At 36.6% G+C, this 13,710-nt stretch overlaps 2 protein-coding genes across 10 annotated transcripts in view; one reads left to right on the forward strand and one right to left on the reverse strand.

The window, feature by feature from the left end:
• The window catches only part of LOC134661832 (coiled-coil domain-containing protein AGAP005037), an 88,096-nt gene that overhangs the window by 20,441 nt on the left and 53,945 nt on the right, over window positions 1–13,710 (reverse strand). For all 9 annotated transcript variants that reach the window (XM_063518031.1, XM_063518030.1, XM_063518034.1 and 6 more), the window contains one exon: window positions 2,686–2,818. In XM_063518031.1, coding sequence (XP_063374101.1) covers window positions 2,686–2,818 — 133 coding nt within the window. The remainder of the gene's footprint in view (window positions 1–2,685; window positions 2,819–13,710) is intronic.
• LOC134661833 (uncharacterized) lies at window positions 3,390–12,682 on the forward strand. The gene is made up of 6 exons (XM_063518039.1): window positions 3,390–3,600; window positions 4,263–4,383; window positions 5,831–5,936; window positions 6,560–6,771; window positions 10,200–10,263; window positions 10,764–12,682. Coding segments are annotated over exons 1-6 (2,418 nt in total). The 5' UTR covers window positions 3,390–3,598; the 3' UTR covers window positions 12,677–12,682.

A 13,710-nucleotide genomic window follows, 5' to 3' on the forward strand; every position in this document is an offset into this window, starting at 1 on the left:
TCGAATATCAACCTATTGTTCATGCATCTTATACTTAGTAAGTTTGATATCTTCCGCAGGTAAATATACTCAATTTCTCCCAGCATTGAGTACCTAAGTGGAATTGATAAAGTGGTGTCGAAATTAATTAACCAGCTTTATTGAGAACCGCTATGATATAGTAATGATTGATTGATTAATGAAAAGTTTAAAAAAATCAATAATATATGAACCGAACTAGTTTTAATTGTTCGCACAATACAGCCGGAGCTCTAGAGTCTGGCTAATGAAAGGTGAGACTGAGATTTATTTAAAACTTTTTATATGGCAACTTTTTTCCTACCAAATAAGCTGTCAGTTTCAAGCTGTCATTTAATTTCATAGTAATTTTATTGCCAGGTGCGGTTTTTATTGAAATTCCCGAGTTATCTCAGTCTCACCTTTCATTAGCCAGACTTTAGAACATACAATCTCTAATAACACGCATTGCAAAGTTGGTAGGTACCTAGCGAGTAGGTAATACATTTAAATTGTAGGTAGGTACTTATTTAATACCCAATAGGTCATGAACATACCTATCGGCTATCGGGTATACTATTGAACTAGGCCATTCGTTAGTCCTAGTCCTAGGGAATTTTCCCCAGGTTAGAATTCCTTATAAGATTTCCCGTTCAAGGAAGCGTTCAGGTATTTAGGGGTTAGGTAAATATTCTCCGGGCGTTAATGTATACCAATTCAAATGTTACCTTATATAATGGTATAAGTACAACGAACCGCCTAGCTTGACGACAATGCTGTATATTTACAATGTAGGTACCTAAGATTATTGAACGTACTTAGGTCACTTCCAAAAGGAAGTTCCCAATGTTAGCCGTTCCCAATGCAATATGCCCGGGAAATTCGAAGACTATCGAGAATGTATTGTTACCCCGAGAGTTGGATAATTTATTTACTTACACAATTCGGAGTTAATAATTGAAAATGTCGGTATCGCGTTCAACGTAATGTTTTTCGCAAACGCGTAATATTTGTTTAAAGTATTTGTTTACTAAAGTTACGAATGCTATATTATCTATCTATCTAACTATCTATTCTATCTAATTCTATCTAATACCTTTAAACGAGTAATTCTTGTATATTTATTTATTTATATATTTATATGTTTGTTATATGTTATACCGTAAACCGGGGTGACTTTCAAATGCAGGGGCGACTTCGATATTTCAGTTTTTCAGCCGTTACATATTTTTATTCGGATTTTTTAGTAGTAGGTAAACAAGTATGTATAATAATCTAACTTGTTACACGAACAGTTCGAGAAAATAATGAATAATGATAATTTAGTGGCAGTTTTAAAACTATCAAAGTATCCCCAAAATTTCCTAAAGTCACCTCGTTTTACGGTACGATATTTCGGGGATCTCGGGAACGGCTCTAACGATTTCGATGAAATTTGCTATATGGGGGTTTTCCGGGGTGAAAAATCGATCTAGCTAGGTTTTGTCTCTAGGAAAACGCGCAATTTTGAGTTTTTATATGTTTTCCGAGCAAAGCTCGGTCTCCCAAATATTTTATCTATAAATTGCGTGGTCCATATGAAAAGTGTTTATAATTTGTATAAAATAATATGTAGGGGTACGGCAGAGGCTTTCACTCGCTTGGGAAGCAATATTAGCTATACGAACGGGTAAACAACCACTTTGCCGCTTTGTCTCGTTCCTAGCACCCTAGCAACGAAGTTAAAGCAAGCCTTGCTTGTCTCGTCTACTCTACGCTGATTGTAAGTTAGGGTTGTCACACAGTACAGCCTCTAAGGTCCGAAGTTAATCTAGATATTGGTCGCTATTGCTGACCGGTGATAAAATGTGTGGTGCGTGTCCTCCCTCAGTCTATATAATATACGCTTCGACATGTTGTAGCCTGCTGTCACACGGACAGACAGACGTACCTACAGCGAAGGCTTTCTACTAATAGGGTAAAAATCGTACACTTATCCGTTTTTTTACATTTGGTCAATTGTATGGAAGTTCTAGTTCTAGTACTTAGAATCACGAGATTATTTGTTCTAATTAGAGACATTTAATGTCTTAAATAGGTATATTTTCCATTTCGCAATTTTTTGTCTTTAAGTAGCTTATAAGACGGTAACGGAAATGTAAATTTGCAACATGTTTCACTCATAAGTATTGAAAACTAAAAGGCTCGTGGTATTTCGCAAACGTTTAAAAGTGTTTTATATAAATTAATGGTACACAGTATAGCGTCCGACTTCGTACAAACAGCAAGCGGCAAGCAAATGAAGTTACGAAAGCGAACATAAGTTACGAATACGGCTGGCACGAGTTACCCGGGATGGTGTAGAGCTGTTCCCCTCCCCGCGGGCAGAGCGGGCCCAACGGGAAGCTGCGCTCGGACCCGCTGCCCATCGTGTATGTGCGCAAGGGCTTGGCGGGCGTTGGACCTACACACACACCACTCTGTACCTAATATGACGGACTCCTTGACATACAATCAACTTTTTATTAAATTTGTAAGCTATCACTCTCCTAATTTGACGACCCTGCCAGTTGTAGGTAAGTCATCTCAGATGTCCTTTTTATATTAAAAAAAACGGTGTTTTGCAGACTCTTAACATTAAAATACGTAATACATAACGGCCGAATAATAAACCTAGTATGGATTAGAATATTCGTGTTGATAGCGTACCGGTGCCGGGAAGTGTATTGGCGCGGTCGGCGGGCACGGGCGGCGCGGCGGGCGAAAAGGCGCGTAGCAGCGAGCCTCCACGAGGTAGCGTACTCGGCGCCGCCGTCCCCATGTAGTACGCTGGAGCCTTCACCTGGAAACAAATGTTCATATTGTTAACCGACTTCCAAAAAAGGAGGAGGTTCCTAATTAGATAATTAATTAAGAACTTAATAATTCATTAAGTTCAAGTTGTTCACTTTAGTATGTAAGTACCTGAACCTGAGGGTTGGCCGATCGCTTTCAATCACGTAACAATATTCGACAATTGCTTCAATTGGGGTCGTAAATGGTCAATTGCGATTGTCGATCTTACGTGCTTGATACATGCGCAATTTACTTTTCTGTAAGAGTAGTATCCACAAAATTACATAATATAGGTATGTACGGCCCAAATACAATGAGAAAGGCAACGTGAAGACGTTTGTAAAATGACGACGCCGTAAACGGCAGATTCTTACAATTTGCCTGCGACATATATAGGTACATGGGTTTTACCTTTAGGCAAATCACCTGAACTTTTAAGGCTGTGGTGACCGCCTAGCCGTTAAGCGAGTTTGCAGTAAACAAAAAACAGCCAAGCTCTTTGAGCTCTTGACAATTTGAAATGGTTTTCTGCTAAATCTGTGCACATATAGATTGCCTATTTTCGACTTGCCGGAGAGAGCGGCAAATTATGTTTTATAGTGGTTTTGTAGAATAAGACAGGGCAACTAAGTATCGAAGAAGATTGTTTCGTGGTTTACAAACACTCAAAGTAATAATAACATTGTTGTGACAGTCGTCAGTTCATGTTTTATTTTTGTACGGTGAGGACACCAGCCACATTTTTCCATGCGGTATTGGAAAGTTTATTAAACATCATATCCTGTTGATGTAAGTATCTCCTACTTTCAATTATTAAAACGGTGGAACTCGATTATATAATGAATCGTTCACTAAGGCTCGGTGTTATAAAAGTCCATTAGATCTTGTATCAGATCCATAATTAGTGATATGTAATTATTACGGTTTTTATTCGACCGAGTACTTTCATTCATCTCAATTCCGAGGCTGCACCTATAAAACAGAATACTTTCCTTTATAGGTAAGAAGCCGTTGCGAATTTCTATAAAATACCCAAAAATGCTTGTTGAGTCCATAAAATATTAGTCTACCATAAGGTCAAGTTCGTAAAATGTCCGTTAACAGATATAAGAATTACGAGTATACCTAAACAGAATAAGTATATGGTAACTATTTCCTATTTATCTTGGTCACTTCAAACTGCGCGTCGTTATTCCTCTCCCGTGTCAGGATGTGCCAAGCAGCATACCTACGAGTATGTAGTACATATTTGGTACTTATACGATATAAATAGCTCAGTTTGTTTCGCTGCGCGCTGCTGCAGTTGTCATTCGAATGTAACCTTAATTAACTTTACATTCCAGTCCCATGTTGTGCCATTGATTGATTAGTGGTCGATGAGTGATTGAGTAAACTAGACAATACCTAAGGGTTAAGGTAGTTATTATTAAAAATCCACATTTATATTGCAGGTCAATGATGTTCGGGTTTTGGTGGCGCAATTTGTTAACGTTATTCAGCATATCGGTCATTAGCCTTGCAATCAACAGACCAGTTTACAAGATTGTCCTAAACTCAAAAGGATATGCACAGGTATAGACTTTAGTGACTACATACGCAGTTACCTACATAGGTGCACAGTATAGTGCCCAGTTATTTTTCTCAAACTCAAAAGGATAGTGTACTAGACATTTTTAGGATAGTGTACTAACGAAACATGTAATCTAGACATGCGGTAGCGTATCAAGCTAAGTTCAAAAGAAGAGAACTGGCGACGTGGCACGTGTTATATTACACTAGCCATTTGGAGCCACTTTTGACCCCTACGTAACTTATTGCATAATTACTGTTCCCTACTTATATCTTATTAGTGTATGGTGCTGGCTTTTCGATTCGTCAAAGTGGCAAGTGTGATATTAGACTCCAAAGCACCAAAGTTATAGTTAGTTTATTTATAACTTTTTATTTATTTACTTGTATTGCCAGGAAAGTGGACGTAATATTTATTTCACGTCTCACCTTTTCTGTCGAGTTGAAAACGCACTTTAAACAGTAGTGCGTCAAGAGTGTCCCGGGTTGAGTGAGTTGGATTTATTAACTATAGCTTAGCTTAGCTATATACTAGCTTTCAGCTTATCCGTTATTAAACCAACGTGTCGGGTATGCATAACATTGAGCTTATGTCGCTTGCAACTGTTCATCAATAAGATATTCCTATCTAAATTAATGAGGTCAGTTGCACAGGTGCCTTCTCACTTATATCATTTCCCCACATTGGTCTGATAACCTACAAAAGCTTAAGCTTAGGCCGGGGTACTTGGGGCTCCGTCATATTTGTCGCCCATTTAATTTAACATTAATATTTAAATAAACAGTTGATAAACAAAGCAGTAGGTATGCTACTAAATTATAGCAGGTGAATTGAGGGCCACATCTAGGCCTACACTTTCGCGAGCTAGATTCTAAGGAATTTGGCACTTTTTGTTGGCCGAATTTGCAGGATGCAGATCGTGCTATTTCTAAAGCTATAGTGTAATGTACTTTTACTGTTATTTACGCCACACAATGAGATATAGATACTAATTGTAAACCAGGCTGATTACTTTGTCATCCATATCTTTTGATTACGCGCGGAATTCTCAGTGCGAAAATACTTTTTGCGGTTTCACGGTACAGTTTTTTTGCATTGAAAGAGATAAAGTGAGACATGGAATGGCATTCAGATTGAAACAAAAAAAAAACATTATCGACTGATATTGGTACACGCTTAATGCGATAAAAAAGTTGCAGTGATGTCCAAAATTAGAAAGAGTATGCTTATATCCCAAATTTCATAAAGATGAGACTATTTTAATAAACTTCGAAGTACACGGTAGTGCCCCTAGCTGACAAATGTATCCCAACTTGAATGTGACAGTTTCGTGCGCTTCCTTCGATCGCTCTATTGCTATTGTAATCAGTATAAAACTTATGTACCTATTAGCTAAAAATATAAACATTGTTATTTTAAAATGAATAAACAATATTTATTTGATTCCAGTTCATTCAATATGACATCGACGTTCCGCCGTTGAGTGAGTTCACGCTGTGCGTGTGGGTGCGCGTGACCAGCGTCGAGAACGACCAAAGCATTTTCACCTACGTTGGTGAGAGCATCTGCGCAACTTGAATCCTTAAGCGATAAAAACTTATAAGTATTTATTTATTTGTTTGTACAGCGTCACTAAGTTACAAATTAAAAATTATTTCAATAAAAAAAAGTGTATCGACCACACTGAAACCGCACGTGAAGTGTTAAGCAAGCGAAATTGCGCCATAAGCGCTAATTTGACCCCCTTTCTCTGTTCTTGTTTCGAGTAAGTTCAATGTTGTCCAGTGGGTAATCAGAGGGTCATGCAGAACCTATAGCAAATTATTCAATCAGGATGGAATTAGTAGTGAAATTATTTAATACTGTGAACGTAAATAGTAAACGTAACAAACGTAGTAAATTATCATCATTCTCACATTCCATATCAACTTGTATCATAAAGTATTCATGCGTGTCTTTAGATGATAATATATTATATTATAAAATGTATTTTTGTGGTACAAGTATTATCACAGTAGCGTTTAACGCTTGATACACGCGATTACTGTCTACCTGTTTATGATTAACGAGGTTGTATTAATAATTAATGAATAATAAGCAACTTCACGGTCCAATAATTGTTTTTTTTCCCCAAGTTAATCATTTGTTGCACGCAATGCACTGCTTATACATTTTCAGGTACCGACGATAAACGTATTATGCGCTTATGGCTGGACTCGGGAGGTCGGCAGTTGAGGATCTCATTAGAGCATGATCGAGTGACGTCGAGTGCGGACGTCGAGTTCACGGCGGGCACGTGGCGGGACGTGTGCGTGTCCTACCACTCAGACCACGGTGCATGGGCTTTGTATGTCGACGCTAAACTCTTATTGTGCGAAGGTTCACGAAATGTAAGTATTTATCAGTATGAATGGATTAAGTAAGCGTTGTGAAGACGTGCGTCTCAACAAAACTTAAAACAAGTGTTACTGGGCCGATTAGAATAAGTAAGTAAATGTTGTATATGTATGTGACAATAATTCATATGTGCATAGATAGGCACGCTTTGGGTAAGTATGTCGAATAACTATGGGGATTTTGATGGAGATCATTGTAAATTACTAAAAAGTTTTAACGCAGATCTTTGAAACCATTCCGACCTATCTTCACCGAGTGCATGCTTTGCAACCTAGTTGAAACTGCTGTTTCACACCACCTATTCGGAAAGAACTTTTTCTCCTCTGCTAGGAGGGATCAAAGTGACACTTTCCTTCCTGCTAGGAGGGATCAAAGTAACACTTTTCTGTTCTAGCACACTATTTTTACATTTTTTGCACATTATTTTTTTAGCTTAAATAATCTGTTTAAGCATCAGATTGTGTCAACACTAAGATTCTTTTATTTTCCTCATAGTTGATGTGAAAAGCAGTATGTGTTACACGGTATCAAAATTATTTCGTCTACGGCGTTAACACTTGAATCCCTCATTACGCTCAGGATTCTACTTTAGAATCCATCGCTTCATTCAGGATTCAATGTACGCCCTTGACGGAAATATATCATTTTGATCCCTTGTAACACAAACTACTATTGTTCTTGGGAACAAGGGCAGAGAACACGTTGATTGTACAGAAATTCTGCGAATTAAACTTGCAACTGTCCAATTATTGTACTATGAGGGTGGCTATGGTTTACCTAGTGCAGTGCGGTTGATGAAACGTTCTTCCTTAATTGAATTCTGCTACAGACACTGTTACTTGGAAATATCTTCCCCTTCTTTATTATTATATTAGCAGCTAATGCGACTTAAACAAGGTAAATCTTTATCTTAACGAAACAAGTACTTATGTACTTATTTAACTAAACAGCTTATCAAACAAAATTGGAAGTTGAAATAAAATCGAATAATGCCTATACATGATGCTTCGATGTCAACATTTTCGACTTGTAGGTATACTTATTTCTTCATCTTAAAAACGGTTCAGTGCGGCTCCGAAAGTGTTCCGCACCTAATCAGTAATCACTAATCACCCATTTTTTTATTTTTTTTTCCTTGACTTGTATGACCTTCCTTATAGTTTTTTCTGTAAATTATTGACAATGATATAATTCCTGTATTTTTTTAAATATAAGGCTATTATAAATGTTCGCTTATTTTCACAAAAATATTCAAAACTAGGTACTACTTCCTAAAAATTTGTAAAAATCTATATTTAAAATCCTTTCCCTAATGCTTTAACCCTTTCATCTCATTTCAAACCTGTTCGTAGTGTTCATATAATTCATATTACACGATATTAAGTAGTACTCTTTTATTTAATTCTCTAGTGTATTTCCCAAAAATGACCGCTGTTTTAAATTCACTTATTTACGTTACGCGTCCATCTTTGCTTCACCAACTTACATAATGAGCGCGAGCGCGAGAATGACAAGTCTGTGTGGCCGTCAGCGGCCGTCGTCAAACTCAAAAGTGGTTACGTTTTTTCATTGGTAGTCCGACTCTTTCGCACTCATGGGATGTTCATATACGTGATGGCTTCCCTTTCGCACACTTAAGCTGTCTGTCAAGCGCGAGCGGATTCTAGGTCTGTGACATAATGGGATATTTGACTACTAGTCAAATCAGTTTCTTTTTTAAAACTGTCAAAACGATTTTGCTACTATGGAATTTATATGAAACACTAGCAAGTGACGTCACAATCAAATTACCTACTCTTTATAGTTTTATACGTGTTATAAAATAGAAATTGTGTCGAAAAATAACTGCTGTCTACGTTTCTCTATTAATCGTCTGGTGCTTTTTAAAATAATTTATATTAAATACAGTCAAATACCCTATTATGTGTAAGTACCCAATTTCAACTCAATCGGTACAGTAAATAGTTTCGGAGCAAATCGGCTGTGACAGATGAGCGGACAGGCGGACAGACAGACCGACAGACGAGTGATCCTTTAAAGGCTGCCGTAATTAAAAAGAAAAAAACTGAACCTCAAAAAGTACAAAAGTATCACAAACTTTATAGAATTCATTACTTATTACAGAACCAGTACAGAACGAGAACGTGTATGTGAATATATATTTAATTTAGTTACATACAACCAGTAGGTACTCCGGAGTCATGCATTCTAATGAGATCGTCACGATCATGATCCATAAAAAAAACTGGATGATTAATAGTTTATAATTATTCAATCAAAACAAAGCAAGGTTAAGACATAGCTTAATTCAAGGAGAGTCCAGGCAATAATTTATAGGTGACCGTATTAAGACTGCGTCGACCGTCCATCCGGGCTAGCACATGATTGGCGCGAGAGTATATATCTCGCGGCGAGATAGACTACCCGTCCCTCTTTTATTAACATAGTTAGAAAAAGTCGGGTAGTCTCTATATATGGGGGAAATTGTTTTTTAATAAACCCTTTAATTTAGGTACGCAAAAATCAATATAAGTATTAATATTGTAGTCCTACTAATTCCCCAACTTTTCGTTTTTATCACATAGTTTGAATATATCTTACTTTTGACTTTAACACCTAAACGGAAAAATGTGGCTACCATTTGCCGTTTAGTTTATTAGAAAAGAAAACTCCCCCAATGAGGGCGCCACTGGACGGTCGGTACCAGTCGGTACATTCTTAAAATGTATGTGTGAGTTCTGCAACCGTACCTACCCCGCGGCACAGACATTAACTTTGAATGTCTGACCTGAGGTCACGGGTGACCTCTATGGCACCTAAAATAGGCTACGGTCGTATTTTTAAATCTTTAGGGGTGCCGTCACTGTTGCTATTATCATAGAGAAAAAAATACATAAAGTGCTCACTCCATACATCAGTTTTAGTACCAAAAAGACTATTAGCATCTAGCATCACTGCAGTACTGATAGTTCCGCTACTCGACAATAGATGTAGCACCGACCGGAAAGTCTTATGCTGTTGAGATAAGACTTTCCGGTCGGTGCTACATCTATTGTCAAGTAGCAGTACTGATAGTTCCGCTACTCGATGCTAGATGTAGACACTGAAATTAATAGTCTGAACTGATGTATGGAGTGAGCACTCTTGTCTTACTATATTTCTCTATGCTATTATTCAGTGTGTATGGCGTTTTACGAGTCAAAAGTTGCTGGAAATTAGGTATGTTCTAAACATATTTCGAGCTCAAATTAAATGAAACAACTTATTTAATATGAAATGTCAATTACACCTGTTATTGAACTCCAATTTCTTTTTGAATTATTACAAAATAACTATGTGTTAAATATTCATCACTTCACTCACTTCATCACTTTACAATAAGAAGAAGAAAGTATTTAATTTTTAACTATTTCTTTCACAGCTTCGAGGTTTTGAATTTCCAGGAAAGGGAAGTTTGATTATTGGATATGGGACGTCTGAAAGAGGTAATATTTTTAAAATATGTGATCACGCTCATACTTATTGAATACAAAAACACGGCAACGCATTTTTTGCTGCTTTCAGAACAAATACATATTCCCATAAAATATTAACACATTAAACCAATCTTTCATTACCTAGATATGTCAAAGAACTACCTATCGAATGATGTGCCGTTTTTTAATATTTGCTATTTTTATTGAAGTACATGTAAAATAGATATAATACTGCGCAACCTATTTACCTATTTATTTACTGCCTTACTGATATTATTATATGATCTTAGTGGATAAGATGAATTTATCTTTATATTAAGGTGGATTTATCTGTTGGGCAACATATTCTGCGACCACTTTCGCTTTTCTTTTTAAAATAATAAAAACATTTTTTCAAAATGTATGATAACGCTTATTGAGTCTATATATAGGAAATTAGTCTTAGATACGGTCCCTGTAATCTGGTGGCCAAGTTTTTTTGTAGAATGACCATCGTCTGCTTTCTCTAGGTTTTCCTACTGGCCTGTCAGGAGAGATATACGGTGCATCTATGATATTATTATCAACAATTGAACGGGACATCACCATGGGCATAAATAATTGGAATACACTAAAAACCACCAAAAAAAACAAGTTTACAGCAATAAGTGAGCAAGGAGATCAATATATTGTTCTGGGCGATTTACAAAAGGATGACATACAGTCTGCGATTCCGCTTACCGCTTACAAGGAATATGAATTTTTCTCTCCCGATGTTACTAGTCAACAGCTCGAAGATACCATGAAGGTATTTAGACATTATTCACATGCTAGTGCACCGAGAAAGGAACAAAAACATGAATTTTCAATTGAGGAAAACATTACATCTAATAAAAAAAATAGCGCAAAAGGTTATAACCGAATTTTCAAAAATAATGAATTTAAAGCACACCGCGGCATAAAAAAAGAGTTAACCGGTAGCGGTACACAAGATTTACCAATAGTGCTTGAATATGAAATACCACCGACCATCAGTGCGTTAACTTCCGATTATTCTATCAAAAACTCAGACAGAGAAAAGCCTGCGAGTGAGAACAAGCATGACGACATAATGATATCAGATGTCGAGAAACCTCCACCACCTGAACATGACACTAAGGTTTATGGACAGTGGACGAGTTCGAAATTTGCGAGCAATGTTTTAAGTTATTTGAAAAACATTAACTTTAACACAAACAAAAAACAGAAGAAAGTAATGTCAACTTTTTCTGATGGAAAATTTAGTGATTTGTACCCATATCCATCTGAATTGTCACATACTATAATACGGCCAACAATAAACTACAAAAAAAGAATACATAGTACAAAAAAGCGTCATTATATCGCAAGAAGAGATATTAAGGAGCATCAAATTAATGTGCAAATTATTAACCCAGATGAAAGTGAAATTATTTTTCCCTTGAAAAATGTTGACCCTAAGCTTATAGAAGTAACGAATAGGGGAGAAGCAAAAATTAAATTAAAAACAACATTACAGAAAAGCGAGGAGAATAACACACCCTTTGCTTCAGAGGAAACGAGTAATTCACAGAATTTGTTACACAAACGTCAGTTAGATGGCATAATAAACACATCTGAAAGGCATAGAGGCAGTAACTTGATGAAAATTCTTCCATTTCTGAAATCAAAAGAATATTTTGTGAACAACCATCATACTCTATCAAAAAATACTAAAACTAATAAACCATTTTCCATTGGTCTGTCAAGCGACGACCAATGGAGTGAGTTTTATCAAAGAATAGCAGATAAAGCCGATACACACAAACATATGCAAGGTAGTAACGGTGATAGACTAACAGCTGGCCGCGCTCTGGCTAAGGAAGTGTCCAATCACGCTAAACAAAATATTTACAACGTTCCCCTTTTAAAATATAAACAGGACCCAATAACGCCAACAAGTAATAACATTGCGGTTACAGTGGTAAATGACTATAATAGCAAACAGGCAAGTAATGAAATAAATTTTAACAAACAAGTTAAACTAGGAAATGCATTAAATGAACGATTCATTGGTTTTGATGCGCATCAAATTAAAAATACTTTCTTAGGAGGAGACGATTCGATTCCAGATATTAATAGATACAGATCTAAATCGAATTCAAAGATGGAAAATATTCCGGCATCGCTTGAGACGAGGGTCTGCAAAAACGTTGAATTGTACGTACACGAAGATGAAAGCATAGGCAAAAGCAAAATTGAATCGCCAGTACTGAGGAAAAACATTGGCATTGAGTTTGTTGTGCAAAGTTACAAAAGATGTTCAACTAACGAATCACCTCTAAAAGATAATCCCTTTATACTCATTGATTGGATAAGAACTCCAGTAAAACTATTTGGGGGTGCGTATGCCAAGAAAACCAAAGATTTGTGTGGATTTTTTTGAGTAATTTTTTTAGGGTTCGATTAGTTTACGTACTCTAATGTACTTTGTTTATAAAACTGGTCTACCTTGCGCGTCTAGTAAAACATATGTTAATTCATTAAAAATATAGTTTCACAAACATTTGCGTGTTTCATTTGTGCACACCTAAATCGGGTACTAAGTACTAACCCACGAATTGCCAGTCCATCTTGAGAAAATCATGTCACTTATTGGTGTCGAGTCGAGACACTCAGTATATAGGGCAGAGGTGCACGTGGACTCCACAAGGAGCTCGGAAAGCGGTTGAAGGAAGCAAGGGTTCGCGCGGGCAGCTTTCTCGCACAAAGGCTTGCTATAGCGATACAGCGCGGGCTGCTGCGCGGTGCGGCCTGCGTGATGGGCACCTTGCTAAAAGGCCAGGATTAGTTATAGGAATTTAATTTTTTTCTAGGTAGGTTAGTTTTAGTCGTTTTATTTTATAAGTAGTCATTACATAATGTAAGTAGTATATTTATAATCTTTTCAATAAATAAATTCAATTCAGTATTATGGTATACAGTCTTGTACATAATATATGATTATAATTAAAATTGATTTAAATAAAGCCCTTGTGGGGTATAAAACTCGTTGAAGTCTAAAAGTTTACGACGTTAACGCAAAACAAACGCGTAGGTACACGTGTAGGAATGCGATCGTTTTAGATTAATAATCGGCAAAGTGAAAAATTACAAATAATTTGGTAATGATAAAAAAATAGTCATGTAAGCTGGTACTACGAGTATAAAGCCGAAATAGCATACATATAAAATATGTAAAATAGATGCCGTTCTAAATTGATCTAGATCTGATGATAAGGCTGAGACGAAACAGTTCACGGCCAACCACCTATTAACATGCGGTATTGGGCATTACTAAACAACCGTTTCAACCCAAGAGAAAGAGCGTTGATGTCATTGAGTAACATGAAGGCATAGGTATATTATACAACACTATCACAATTCAGAAATTGTTGAATCTTATAACGACCTTTAAACAAGCAGTTCTTGTATATAGGC

Source organism: Cydia amplana, chromosome Z (genome assembly GCF_948474715.1).
Source record: "Cydia amplana chromosome Z, ilCydAmpl1.1, whole genome shotgun sequence".
Classification (NCBI taxonomy): Eukaryota; Metazoa; Arthropoda; class Insecta; order Lepidoptera; family Tortricidae; genus Cydia; species Cydia amplana.

Bases quoted from the DNA above. Each gene is read 5' to 3' on its own strand.
- LOC134661833 (XM_063518039.1), top strand. The intron at 5,937-6,559 runs GTGAGAGCATCT...ATACATTTTCAG, and splicing joins AAGCATTTTCACCTACGTTG to GTACCGACGATAAACGTATT. The intron at 6,772-10,199 runs GTAAGTATTTAT...TTTCTTTCACAG, and splicing joins TGTGCGAAGGTTCACGAAAT to CTTCGAGGTTTTGAATTTCC.